Here is a 14,426-nt window from a genome sequence, read left to right as displayed (position 1 = left end):
AATAAAGTGGTACGTGTTATATCTTTTAAACGATTTAACGTTGTTGGTTTTTGTAGGTCTATTTCCTAACATTAGTCTTACAATCCAATTTTGTTCAATAATAAAAAAAGACAACACACCTTTTACCCTACAAATAAATTAATTTTAGATTGAAAAAAAGTTTTTACAAAAATATCAGCAAGTATTCAATGAATATAAAATCAATTTTAATTCAAAGGACTAAGATAAATTTAACGAACAAAGAAAAAGATAATAACTTCTAAGTTAATGTTATATGCGATGTCACTTTCAGATTGAAAATTTTAACACTAATTCGATCAATTTATTACTCCGTATATCTACACTCAAGTTACCTCATTTGAATTAACAAGATAAGAATTTTAACACCAACACGCCTATATTGTTTCCTGTTCATATCACACAATCGTGTTATCATGCTGGATTAACATCAACTCCTTATTACATTATCAATCTCCCTAAGGTTCTAGCTATTCACCTCGGCTAAAAATTAACTAATAGCTCTCGCAATTTGTATTAGTTGACTAGCAAATTAACCAACTAATTAGATCACACAGTTTTTTTTTATTTTTCTTTTCATTTTGGCACCCTAAAATGTACAAAAATTAATTACCTCAATAGTGAATTAGGGAGCTAAAAATATCCCTAATAATGCAAAATTGAATCAAAGACACAACACAACACAACAAATCACACACATGACACATCAATTCAACTTTTTTATTTTTTATTTTGTAATTTTTTTGTTTTTGAAAATTTATTCTCATCACTCCACTAAATAAAGTAAAAAAGATAGAAAATTAATTTTACCACAAGAGTAAATCTATCAATTTTAATTATTAATCTCAGTAAAGAGTTCTTCACATGTCTTTTCCTCTAAGATTCAGCGAAACAACAGAAACAAAAAAGTCAGTCACACAAATCACAAGAAGAAGATTCACAGAAAAAACCCCTGAAACCAACAAATTAATTTTACGCCCACCATTAACAATTTCTTCATCTTCTTCTTTTTTAACCCAGTCTAGAATTATTATTTTATTTTTATTTAATTGGGTTTAATTTTCCCGCGATTCCCAAATCAAATCAATTGCAGTCATCTTCAATCATCCCCTTTTGTTGAATTTATATATTCTATAAAAAAAAACTATATATTATACGATTATACTATACTATTCCCTTTTAGAATATTCTATTTTATTTTATTTTATATAAAGGTCTTAAATTTCCTTTGTGGGGTTGTTGATGGTAGTTGAAAATCTTGAATTTTTATTATTACATTTTCATTTTCTGGGTTCTTTTTAATTTTAATTTAAATGGGTTTTAAATTATAGATCAAAAAAATCGGGCAAATGCGTGTTAGATTACAAAAGGGTGGAAAGTCAAACGAAGGAGAGAGATGATTCAAGTCTTCATTCAAAGCTGCCTTCTTTGGTCGAAGAAAAAAAAAAAAAAATCTTAAAATGCCCTGAAAATTCAACATAAATAATTTTCTCCCTATTTTATCACCTTATATTTATTTTGCTGAATGTGCAACTAATTTTCTCTTCATCTTCTTCATCATAAATTTATTTTATTTTTTCATATTCTTAATATCTTTATATAAGGTGATTAATTATCTTTCTGGGTATTATTGCACTTTTGCAGAGATTACTCAATATCTTGTGAGATTTTCTTGTGTGTTTGAGGTTTGTTAATAGTTGTGTATTTCTACAATACAGCTGGAAAATTTTCATATATTTTTTTACTGCTTGGTGCAACCACTGGATTAATTTATTGTCTACACAAGTGAAGGGAGTGTACTTAGATTTAAGCCCGTGCGACGTACGAGTTTTTGGGTCGGGTTATTGAGAATCATAACACTATTTTCATTTTCAAGTTGCTGTTGGAAGGAAGAAATAATTTTGTCAAATTATTTTTTTACTGGGGTTTAGAGCTTTTTCTGGGGTCAGGTATTTATTGGGTTTTGTTCATACAATTTGGTAGTTAGTTGCATTTAATTAATTTCTTGGGTACTCTCCCATAATTTACACTTTGGGTTGTGTTCTTGTTGAAGTTGGAAGAAAAAACCCAAAAAATCCCAAAAAAAACTCATCTTTTTACAAGATTGAGTGAAAATTGTTGCCAAAGATCCCACCTTTCTTACAAGATTTGAGCCATTTTTAGTCAATAAAAATGGTTCATGGAAGGAGAAGAAGGAGGTTGAATTTTAGCAAGATCTATTCTTTTCATTGTGGAAAAGCATCTTTTCAAGAAGATGATATTTCACAAATTGGAGGTCCTGGTTTTTCAAGGGTTGTATATTGTAATGAGCCAAATAGTTTTGAGTCTTCAATTAGAGATTACCCAGATAATTATGTTAGAACAACAAAGTATACACTTGCAACTTTTATACCCAAATCTTTGTTTGAGCAATTTAGGAGAGTTGCCAATTTCTTTTTCCTGGTAACTGGAATCTTGGCTTTTACTCCTCTTGCACCTTATTCAGCTGTTAGTGCTATTGCACCATTGGTGTTTGTTATTGGTGTGAGTATGTTGAAGGAGGCCATCGAGGATTGGCGGCGAAATCAGCAGGTATTTGATCCTATTTCTATCTCTAATTTAGCTAAAAATGGTGGTTTAATTTCTCATGATCATTGTTTGAGTTTATGTTATTGAATGTAGAACTGTAGAAGTAATTATTGTTTGGTGAGATTTTTGTTTGCTAAATGTGGCTTGCATTGTTGAAAATTTAATAATCCAACCTAACTTTATGTGGCTGTAAATGGCATGTGATTAAGTTCAAAAGTATGTTTTGATGATTATGTTTGTCTTTAAATTCGATCGATTTTTGGAATTTAGTTGTTGATTGAGCAAGTGCTGAGTTTCTGACTGTTACAGGGTGGGGTGCATTGGATGCTAATTGAATTTTTAAAATTATTGAGCTTAATAGCTGGATTTTGAATTGTCAACCAGTGTATGATATAGATTTAATAATTTATTCAGGATGTAGAGGTGAATAAGAGAAAAGTACAAGTGCATTTTGGAGATGGGGAGTTTAAGGAGTCGGAATCGAGTTATCTTAAGGTTGGGGATGTGGTGAAAGTTGAGAAAGATGGGTTCTTTCCAGCTGATATCCTTTTGCTTTCATCTAGTTATGAGGATGCAGTCTGTTATGTCGAAACCATGAATCTCGACGGGGAGACAAACTTGAAATTGAAACAAGCGCTTGAAGTTACTACATCTTTGCATGAGGACTCCAGTTTCAAGGAATTTAAAGCTACTGTTAGATGTGAAGACCCTAATGCCAATTTGTATACTTTTGTTGGAACTATGGATTATGAGGAACAACAATTTCCACTCAGCCCCCAACAACTTCTCCTGAGAGACTCAAAACTTCGGAATACAGATTATATTTATGGTGTTGTGGTGTTTACTGGTCATGACACCAAGGTTATGCAGAATGCCACTGACCCACCTTCTAAGCGAAGCAGGGTTGAGAGGAAAATGGATAAGATTATATACTTCCTATTCTTCATGTTATTTTTGATGTCTTTTGTTGGATCTGTTGTGTTTGGTGTTACTACCAACGATGACCTGAAAGATGGTGTAGTAAAGAGGTGGTACCTTAGACCGAATGCTCACCCAACAATTTACTTCGATGCCAATAGAGCTCCACTCTCAGCGTTTTTACACTTCCTCACCGGCCTTATGTTGTACAGTTATTTGATCCCTATCTCCTTGTATGTGTCTATAGAGATAGTGAAAGTTCTCCAAAGTCGTTTTATCAACCAAGATATTCTAATGTATCACGAAGAAACTGACAAGCCAGCTCATGCCCGTACCTCAAACTTAAATGAGGAGCTTGGTCAAGTTGATACAATACTTTCTGATAAGACAGGCACTTTGACATGCAATTCTATGGAGTTCATTAAGTGTTCAATTGCAGGGACAGCTTATGGTCGTGGTATTACAGAGGTTGAGAGGGCTATGGCCAAAAGAAAAGGTTCACCTTTATCCAATGGATTGATGAATGGTTTACAGTCTATTGTTAATGATCATGATGAAATTGAGGAGGAATTTGCTGAGGCAAATTCTGGTGTTAAAGGGTTCAATTTCAAGGATGAAAGGGTTATGAACGGCAACTGGGTAAACGAGCCAAATTCACATGTTATTCAGATGTTCTTTCAACTACTGGCTGTTTGCCATACAGTGATTCCAGAAGTAGATGAAGAAACTGGCAAAGTTTCCTATGAAGCAGAATCACCCGATGAGGCAGCTTTTGTTATTGCGGCTAGAGAACTTGGTTTCGAGTTCCACAAAAGGACTCAGACCAATGTTTCATTGAATGAGTTGGATCCTGTTACTGGAGAAATAATTGACAGGTTAGTAAATAACAATTACATTGTTCTCTTTTGTTTATGTTATTGCATACATATACTAATCCTTTGCATAAGTCAAAATATATTCTGTATGAGTTTTGTCCAGCTTAGAAAATTGAATATATGATTTTTAATTTACCTAATTTCATTGTTCCTGTAACAACTTCAAGATTTTAAGTTTCATCCTCAAGATGCTTAAAAGTTAAAACTGAAGTAAGCTAGAGACTAAGATATTCACCATTATGCGTGCTGATTTTGCATAGTGTACAAGCTCCATATTCCGATATTTGAAAACAGCAATTTTAGTTATGTAGTCTTTGACATTTTGTGAACAGTACAATTCAAACCAATGTTTACACTATGTCCTTCTTTCTTAACATGTATTGCCGTTATGCAGGGAGTTCAAAGTCCTAAGTATCTTGGAGTTCAATAGCACTAGAAAAAGAATGTCAGTGATTGTCGAAACTGAGGAAGGGAAAAAAATTCTACTCTGCAAGGGTGCTGACAGGTTTGTTTAAACCACCTTTTCTTACTCAGCCCCTTTTCCTCTTTTCCATGTGTATAAATTGTACTCTAATTTTACTATGACAATCTTTGCTTTATTCGTAACAACTTTTATAATATATATTTTTTCTGGCGGGTGTTTTATAATTTCCTTTTCATCCTATGCAGTGTTATGTTTCCACGACTAGCCAGGCATGGCAGCCACTTTGAGGAGCAGACCAGAGACCATGTAAATGAATATGCTGATGCAGGACTGAGGACTTTAATACTTGCCTACCGGGAAATAGATGATGAAGAGTACAGAGAGTTCAATGAAAACTTTAACGCTGCTAGGAATGCTGTTAGTGCAGATCAGGAATCACTAGTTGAGCAAGTGGCTGAGTCAATTGAAAAAGATTTGATTCTTCTTGGTGCAACTGCTGTTGAGGATAAACTTCAGCGTGGGGTAGGATTTGGATCTTTGCTTGTTCTTTTATAGGGAAATTAAGCTCAGAAAAATAAACCATTGTTAAAGTGATGTCGAACTTATCTAATCTTTGCATGTAATCTGTGTATAGGTTCCAGAATGCATTGACAAACTTGCCCAAGCAGGAATAAAGATATGGGTCTTGACTGGGGATAAGATGGAGACAGCTATTAATATTGGGTATAGTTTTTGGTCCTACTGCTATCCACACTGGCTTTGAATCCTAGTCCATTTCTAACTTTAGTTTATGGAAACTTCAGGTTTGCTTGTAGCTTGCTGAGACAGGGAATGAAGCAAATACTAATTAGTGTAGAGACCCCAGAAATCAAAACATTGGAGAAGTTGGGTGACAAGGATGCCATCACTAAGGTGAGTTGCTAAATATTTTAGTACTAATGCACAATGAAATAAAACAAAAAGTTCTGCAAACCATCTAAACAACCACCATCCTGACCTTTTAGACATACGTGGCCTTTGAAAAACTCTTATGGCCCAGGAAGTAATTATTTCGCTGTCCAGTTTACTGCTGCTTCTTTGGTATTTGCAATGCACTCAGATTAATATATCATGAACATTCTTCTAATGGGAGGAATTTCTCAGTTAGGCCTAGAGTGATTATGCTGATGCCAGAAACTAACTCTCCGAAGAAATTCTTTAGTCTTTGTAGCAATGCTACCTGTCTTCGTTACAAAAGAATTAGTGTCACAACTGCCACTCTGTCACTGTTAGCTATTACTTTAAGGGATATATTGCCAATTATATAGCTCCTCACCACATGGCCTCCTATAATCTTGTGCTTCCCCGCCTTCTTGCAATTACATGCTGGAAAGTATTATTTTCACACTGTAATATCTAATGTGATGATTCAAACATTGTAGGCATCCAGAGAAACCGTGCTCAAGCAAATTACTACTGCTAAAACTCAACTTGATGCATCTGGCTCAACTTCTGAGGCCTATGCTTTGATTATTGATGGGAAATCTCTCGCATATGCTCTAGAGGATGATATGAAGAATTTATTTCTAGAGCTTGCTATTGGCTGTGCCTCAGTTATTTGCTGCCGCTCATCACCCAAGCAGAAGGCATTGGTGAGTTCACATGACTACTTATTTCTCATGGTTCCAAAAACTTTTCTTATTTCCATGTTCCCTTGTCATGTTTTCTGAATCATGATGGATATTCACAGGTCACAAGACTCGTGAAAAATGGTACGAATAGAACAACATTGGCCATTGGTGATGGAGCTAATGATGTGGGAATGCTTCAAGAAGCTGACATAGGAATTGGGATCAGTGGTGTTGAAGGAATGCAGGTATATACACAGCATGCCTTGGGAATTGTCTGATTTGTCTTTTTGTTTTAGTGTTCCCCCTTGAAACACTCATTTAGTCTTTTCTTGCATGATGTCTTACCCTTTCTTTTTTGCCAGGCTGTAATGTCCAGTGATATTGCTATTGCACAATTTCGATTTTTGGAGCGTTTGTTGCTTGTCCATGGTCATTGGTGTTATAGAAGAATAACCTCAATGGTATTGTCTACTAGAAACTATAGTTCCATTTAAATTAGTTTAATTTCAACATCATTTTGGTAATTTCAAGTGATAATTTGTTGACACCTTTTTTTTTTCCTCGGCAGATCTGTTATTTCTTCTACAAGAACGTAACTTTTGGAGTCACAGTTTTCTTGTTTGAGGCATATGCGTCATTCTCTGGCCAACCAGCATATAATGACTGGTTTTTGTCAACATTCAATGTATTCTTCACATCGCTTCCTGCAATTGCTTTGGGAGTCTTTGACCAAGATGTTTCTGCACGTTTCTGTCTCAAGGTAGATTTATTGTTCTAATCTCACCATTAATTTAAAGATTTTATCATTACAAAATTGTAGTGCTTTTTTTTCTTTTTTAAATGCAAATCTTTAACAATGAACCTGAATAAAATCTTACTTATTAGTACTTTGCGTTATTTAAGGATAGAGGGATAACTAAATAAATCATGAATGCTCTGTTCATCTCACACTTTTCTCTATGAATGTTCCTGTGGCAGTTCTCTTTACTATATCAAGAAGGTGTTCAAAATGTCCTCTTCAGTTGGTTGCGTATTCTCAGCTGGATGGTTAATGGAATGATCAGTGGTATAATCATCTTCTTCTTCTGCAAGGAAGCCATGTACAATCAGGCTTACAGTAATGACGGGAGGCCGGTAGACTTTCAAATCTTTGGAGCAACAATGTACACATGTGCTGTCTGGGTGGTCAACTGTCAAATGGCGCTTTTCATTTGCTACTTTACACTAATACAACATATAGTCATCTGGGGTTCAATTGCTCTTTGGTATATCTTCCTCTTGATTTATGGCTCAATGAATCCCAACTTTTCAACTACAGGATATCAGGTTTTCATTGAGTCACTTGCTCCAGCACCCAAATTTTGGCTCCTGACATTTTTTGTGGTGATCTCAGCTTTACTCCCCTATTTTACTTACTCCGCTATACAGATGAGGTTTGTGCCCATGTACCATCAAATGATCCAATGGCTAAGACTCGAGGGTCAAACCGAAGACCCCGAGTACTGCCATATGGTCAGGCAAAGATCAATACGGCCACAAACTGTGGGCTATACTGCCCGTGCAGCAGCCAGAAAGAAGGATAGACGGAAAAGTAAAAGCTGATGACATTTGTATAGAATCATTAGAGAAGAACTCCTCAGAACTTGGAGGGGACTAAGGTCAATTTTTCGGCCTGAATTTTGTCGTCGTTATCACTTTGAAGATGATTTGTACAGAAAAAGTATACTCAACCTGTATCATATGTGTCAGATAGGGCAGAATTAAGAGGCTAGAATATGTACATTCGCGTTATCTTTTCATCAGGAACTGCTAATATTCTTTGGTTATAGCTCATAATTGTGTAGAACTTTGTACAGAAATCCAGTGTTCTTATATATAGAGAAAAAAAAAAAAAAGATGTTTTATTCTACTACATATTTATAAGGCTTCTTGTCATAGATGACTGTTAAGTGTTAAGCAACTTACAATATCATTAGAAAGTCCATCAAAAGTTACAAGTTAGCTTAGCATCATCATAGCTCATTGATGTTCATTCGATAGTCCCCGCCGGATCGATTTGTGCTAGTCAAAAACTCGTAAAGACTTGAGATGTACATGTACTACATTATACGTTGTGCACATGTGGTTACTTTTAAGCTCTAAACTACGACTATTACAGAGTATTTGATATTGCAACATGATTCAGGTAAGGAAACAAGTTTGATGCCAAGCTAAGCTTGGTTTAGTGGTAAAATTAGGGCTGTTCATCGGTCCAAGATCGGACGAAAATTAAAATTTTAAGAATCAAAAACCAGACCTATTAAGCTGGGACCGAACCTGGACTGGACCGAAAGAACCGGTCCAAAACTCGGATCGGACCGCTTTGGACTAATTAAATTTTTTTTTTAAAAGAATTCTAAATTTTTAATAATTTTATGGAAAACTCGAAAAAAGTAAAGGAAAAACTATAATTTAAAGTCTTTTTTGTATGTTTAGTACAAAAAAGCTCATAACATTAAAGTTTTCTAAGCTTATTCAGGATAATCTTAACCATTATTTAAGGTTTCACGTATATTTTTAATCAAAATCGGTCCGGTCCAAGACCGACCGGAAAATAAATTTCCAAACCCGAGGACTGGACCGAATTTATTCGGTTCGGTCCGGTCTGGGGTCAGTCCGAGGTGGTTCGGTCCGGATCGATTTATGAACACCCCTAGGTAAGATTGTCACCTTCTAACCTTGAGGTAGGGGATTCAATCCCCACTAGTGACACTTTAGAAGTGGGGATCCCTTACCCTTCCCTCTCACTCTGAAAGTGTCTTACCCGCAAATACCGATTCAAAAAAACCATGAGGATTGAGGTACAGTCAGGGTATTTCTCCTTACCTTAAAAAAATGGGGGGGGGGGGGGGGGGGGGGAGGGGGAAACAAGTTTGATAAGTCTCCAAATATATTTACCTAAAATTTATAGAGGAATAAATTATGGTACGGTGGTACCAAACACTTAGATACCCTTTGCCAAGTCTCCTAAACTATACAAGCACATGACAACAATGGAGATGGATACCATAAACATCATCCATCAATGTGGGAAAGGCCATTCATTTTGTTTGGGGGCCTTGAATGGGCCATAATGATTGTAAAAATGTTAATGTTAATCAAGAGATATTTCTGATTCTGAACCATGGGGTTGGTTGGAGTCCTATGGAACACATGATGGAAAACTCCAGAGGGTGTAAATTAAGTGTGCGTTCTATCCATTGATTTTCACATATTTGAATTCATTTGAAATTGATTTAGTTGAAAATTGAAATTGGTTAACCATTGTTACCCGTGATCTGAACTTAATTTTCATAAACTTATTTAATCCGAAAATAGAATTAATATGAACATATTAGGGTCTAATTGTAAATTTGTAATTGTTAAACTCATCACTAAGCAAAATCAAAGACACCCAGATAAGAATTTACAGCATGATTATAATCTTCTTATAGCTACACTAAGAACACTAAAACAGAGAAATAATTCTTTGCATACTAGATTTAATTGGGTTATTAAATCAATACTTGAACCTTGATAATTAAGGTGGCTAAATGGCTATATATTGTTTAACGTGTTGCGGTCTTGTGGATCATGGTTATTGATCATTACAGGGATAAAACACTCATAATATTGGTCCAAAACCATACAATGATTCCAATTAAGGAAAAAGAGGATGATAAAAAGACTAGTAGTATTGGTCCAAAACCATACAATAATTCCGAGGACACAAATTCTCGATTAAGGCATACAACAATTCCGAGGAATGGAATTAGAGAAAGCTAATAATCAATCATTGAACATCCAAGGACAATGACTACAGAAAAAGTAACGCATACGCTAGCCCTTTGGATAAACTACAAGATTCACAAACATTAAACAAATCATTGAGTTTAGTTACAAATTTACAAGAAACCTGCATTCACCAAATTTACAAAAACCAGAATTCCTCAATCAAATCATAAAAAAAAAAAAAAAAAACAAAACAAAAAAAAAAACAATGTAAATGTTAAACCAAGTAAATCCCAACAATTTTGATCAACACATTCCAATAACTAACAACCACCCAAGAATATAAACATGATTTATATACTTATATCATTGAGAATTACAAAATCGTAGTAAATTTGATTGTAACATCTAAGAAACAGGACAAGTAATATTAAGGCCAAACATATCAGCAGCAGATCGACCCATAATACTAGCAAACTCATTAAAACTAATAACACCATCTCCATTTGTATCAGCTTCCTTCATCATTTCACCCAATTCTTTGTACGTCAAAGGATGACCCATCTTAGCCATTGATCCCGCTAGCTCGGCTGCCGTGATGAACCCGTTCCCATCGCGGTCAAACAGCCGAAAAACATCTAATAACTGTTCTTGGTTGATCATTATATCATGGTTGTTTAGCTCAGGTAATAAGGCCTGTGCTAGCTCGTCGAATTCAATGTAACCATTACCATTCGAGTCCATGGATGTTAACAACGCGTATATTTGATCACCCGTGTGTTTCACCCCTAGGGAGCGTAACAACGCAGCTAGTTCTAGCTGCGTTATGCTCCCATCCGAGTCCATGTCGAATCGTTCAAATATGTGTTTTAGTTGTTTTATTTGTTCGGGGTTGAAGGTATCCATTTTTTTTTTTTGTGGGATTTAACACGGGTTGTATTTCAGCCTTTCAGGGCGACGTCTAACAATTCCTTTTATTTGTTCAAATTGTTATGGCGATGGCTTATTTTTTCGCCATAACAATTTGGTTTTTGGTTATATAATTATGATTGAAGAAATTTTTGGATAAGAAATTAAAGGGTGTAAAAGGAGTTGAATTGAATTGGGGTTGAAATGGTCTAAATTGGTTGGGGGGTTTAATTGTTTGAATGATCAAAAGGGAAGCAAGTGGGGGAAATGTGGAGCATGTATAATGTTATGGTCTTTCATGAGGATGTAAGTCAAAGAATTGATTGTGATTTTGGTTTGTAAATTTAGGAATTGTAAAATAGTTTTTTTTTAACTTGAAATTGTTGTCGTTCATTTGCCAAATTTCTAGGAGTTTTATGACCAAATTTTTGCTGTAATTTGATGGAAATTTGGATGTTTTTATTTATTGATTAGTGAATTTGGATGTTGTATTTTTGGAGAAGAGGTTTGAATGGTAATTATACCTCACATAATCATGTTTTTTCATTGTGAAATTGGTATTGTAACAAGGTAATATCACTTTTTCTGTTAATTTTTTTTAAAAAAGTATTTTCTGTTTTCACTTAATGACTTCTCCAAGCTAGGCAATGAATTTACAAAATGATTGTTTTTTTTTTTTTTTTGGGTATTTTTTTATATGTATTTAGCCATTTTTTATTATTATTATATATGTGTTTGGGCCTGGCCCAGGTCTTGGCCCAATACTTATAAAATGACGAAGAATATCCTTTACAAGGATTAGGCTTGCTTTTTTTTTTTTTTTTTTTTTTTGAACAGGAAGTAATAATACCATTAAATAATAGCCATACGACATCTATAATAATAAAGATCTATAAACCACAGATTCAAAGAAAATATCATAACTTTTACAATCAAAATCATAACTAATTTGCATATTTGGCATAACTCATACTCCACCGCTTCAAGCTTGACGCGAGCAATGATTTTCGATGTCTTTGCATCTTTCCAAGTTGAGACCTCCGCAATCTGCGCTGATGTTTTGATCGACCGGTTGATGACAAATCCCAGACCCATAAGAATCCAAATTACCTTCCCAATTATTATAAGAACCCTAAAAATAAAATTCCCATCCATGGATGAGAATCAAAATCTCAGAAAATTGAGAAAAACCCAGAAAATTGGGATAGACTCTCACAAATGGAGAGAACAAAACAAAACAAACAAACCAAAACAAAAAACTAAATTGAATTAAAGAAAAAGGGTCGAAAATAATCTAATTTCCGAAGAAATTAGACTATTTTTGGCCTAAACGGCCAAGAAAATTAAAACCCTAGAAGAGAGAGAAGAGAGGAGAGAGGAGAGAGGAGAGAGGAGAGAGAAAAGAGAAAAGAGAAAAAGTCGATAATACTAATATTATTACTATGATTAGGCTTGCCTTTCTTAAATCAATCTATGCTATCCCACCTTCAATTCCAAGTACAAACCCCTCTTATTATAATTAAGAAAACACAACTTTATCCACTAAATCCTACCTTTTATATTACAAAATACACTAAACAAGAATCTAAAAACTATATACACTTTTTATAACTAAAATATCCATATATAACTTTAAAATAGTTGGAAGTCCAAACCTAATGCATCAATAATTAATTGATGACTAAGTCATTCATTACAATATTCGACTTTTGAAATTATATAATTAATAATCATAAAAAATAACAATTATAGGTTGTTAATCAAAAGATTCAATTACTTCAATCAAATGAAACTTTACAACGTGACTACCAAAATCTAATTCATCTTCTTTTGTCAATCTCCTATTACATTTACAATAACAATTACTACTTTTTCTTGTTTGAATTTCAGAATTTCTTCCCCAAAAACTACCAAATCCAAATTCTCCTTTTAAAGCCAACTCTCCTAACACCTTATCAACTTCTTCATTACAACTCCCCCAATTATGCAACTCATTCATTGCAATACTTTCTAATTCAAGAATTCTCAAAGACATTGACTTTCCACTTTTGTCATCATCATCTAACCCTACAAACTCGTCCCCATATACCGCCTTTTGTTTTTCCTCTACCATTTCTTGATGATCACCTTGTTTCTTCTTTCTCCTCTTCCTTAGCTTCCTTTTTGCATACTCCTTAGTCTTACGAGCCACACGACGAGGGAGTTGTATAAACACGAAGATTACAAGTTGTAGAAGCAAGCATTGACAACAACATGATATGATGATACAATCAGAGATAACCATGTTACAATCCTCCATGGAATCGCGCTATAGGTAGCTAGCTATCGAGGGATCAAGCAAGGAGATGTTGTGATCATGAAAGGAAAAAGGGATTATTATTATAAAAGAAGAGAACAAGAAATTGTTGCTTGTAGAGTTGTATGTTCCTTTCTCTTGTAAGGAGAGCATTGTGAACAAGGGTGAAGCAAGCAAAGGAGAATATAATAAAACTTCTCTTTAATAAAGTTTTTTTTTTTTTTGAAAAAAAAAAAAAGGATAACTTTGAAGTTAGTATTTCATAGACAAAACATATGGTTTATAATTTGTCGAAAGAATTCGAGTTTGGAGACAAAAAAACTTAGCAAATGGAAATTAAAATGAGGTTGGCAAATCACAAAAAAACAAGAAGAATCAAAAGGAGATGTCAATTTGATGTTCCTTCATGTCTACTTAAGGAGGTCCACTTCCAGGTAACTTTCTTTATCAGTAGCCTACATGTGACAATGGCTTGTCTTCCAGGTATAACCAACTTCTTCCCATCCTCCCTTTAAGATAAATAAATAAATTATGCGTAACTATACTCGAGGAACGATACTTGGTAGGAAAATTTGTCAGGAAGTACCTAGTATATGGAGTATATTAGTTTTTTGTAACGAATTTATGTTAGACAAATTGAAAAATAACCTACCTTATAAGACATTTTCTTTAGTCTTAGTTCTTCTATCATAAACTAAATATAGAAGTGTAAAAAAAAAAAAAACTTATTTTGACCCACATATTCTCAACGTCCTTTACTAGATGTTGATGGTCAATTCTCTTGATGGTTCATGGATGGTATTAGCCATACACTGCTCAATTGAGGTTCAAATATATGTCATGTACTAGAGTCAAAGGCGATGAGATAGGAGACTAGAGTAGTTGACTAGTTCTCCGATTTTCAGGCCTGAGGCCAGAAGTCAAATCTCACCCAACAAATTTTAGGAGGGATTTTCCCTTACATTCCTGGATTACCCCCTTTTAGGATGGACCTTCTCCTTAGTATAAATCTTGGGCTAATCCATAAGTTTCCCTCTCCTCGGTATAAATCTTTTTAA

At 34.4% G+C, this 14,426-nt stretch overlaps 3 protein-coding genes across 3 annotated transcripts; 1 reads left to right on the top strand and 2 right to left on the bottom strand.

The window, feature by feature from the left end:
• Positions 1 to 787: 787 nt before the first annotated feature.
• Positions 788 to 8,327, top strand: LOC145562274 (putative phospholipid-transporting ATPase 9). Its single transcript, XM_081622496.1, has 11 exons — positions 788 to 2,589; positions 3,001 to 4,379; positions 4,774 to 4,884; positions 5,049 to 5,325; positions 5,438 to 5,526; positions 5,607 to 5,715; positions 6,225 to 6,434; positions 6,533 to 6,658; positions 6,776 to 6,874; positions 6,982 to 7,173; positions 7,392 to 8,327. Exons 1-11 carry the CDS (start codon positions 2,191 to 2,193, stop codon positions 8,013 to 8,015), a joined length of 3,615 nt encoding a protein of 1,204 aa, XP_081478622.1. The 5' UTR covers positions 788 to 2,190; the 3' UTR covers positions 8,016 to 8,327.
• A 2,172-nt stretch (positions 8,328 to 10,499) lies between these two features.
• LOC145563635 (putative calcium-binding protein CML15) lies at positions 10,500 to 11,292 on the bottom strand. Its single transcript, XM_081624071.1, has one exon. The coding sequence runs from the start codon at positions 11,067 to 11,069 to the stop codon at positions 10,572 to 10,574; it is 498 nt and encodes a 165-aa protein (XP_081480197.1). The 5' UTR covers positions 11,070 to 11,292; the 3' UTR covers positions 10,500 to 10,571.
• Positions 11,293 to 12,592: 1,300 nt separating this feature from the next.
• Positions 12,593 to 13,551, bottom strand: LOC145563634 (uncharacterized). Its single transcript, XM_081624070.1, has one exon. It carries the CDS (start codon positions 13,369 to 13,371, stop codon positions 12,829 to 12,831), a length of 543 nt encoding a protein of 180 aa, XP_081480196.1. The 5' UTR covers positions 13,372 to 13,551; the 3' UTR covers positions 12,593 to 12,828.
• Positions 13,552 to 14,426: the final 875 nt, after the last annotated feature.

The sequence above is a fragment of the Chenopodium album genome, chromosome 10, assembly GCF_948465745.1.
Source record: "Chenopodium album chromosome 10, dcCheAlbu1.1, whole genome shotgun sequence".
Taxonomy (NCBI): domain Eukaryota; kingdom Viridiplantae; phylum Streptophyta; class Magnoliopsida; order Caryophyllales; family Amaranthaceae; genus Chenopodium; species Chenopodium album.
The sequence above is the reverse complement of the archived record's forward strand: the minus strand, read 5'-3'. Positions and strand labels throughout refer to the sequence as shown.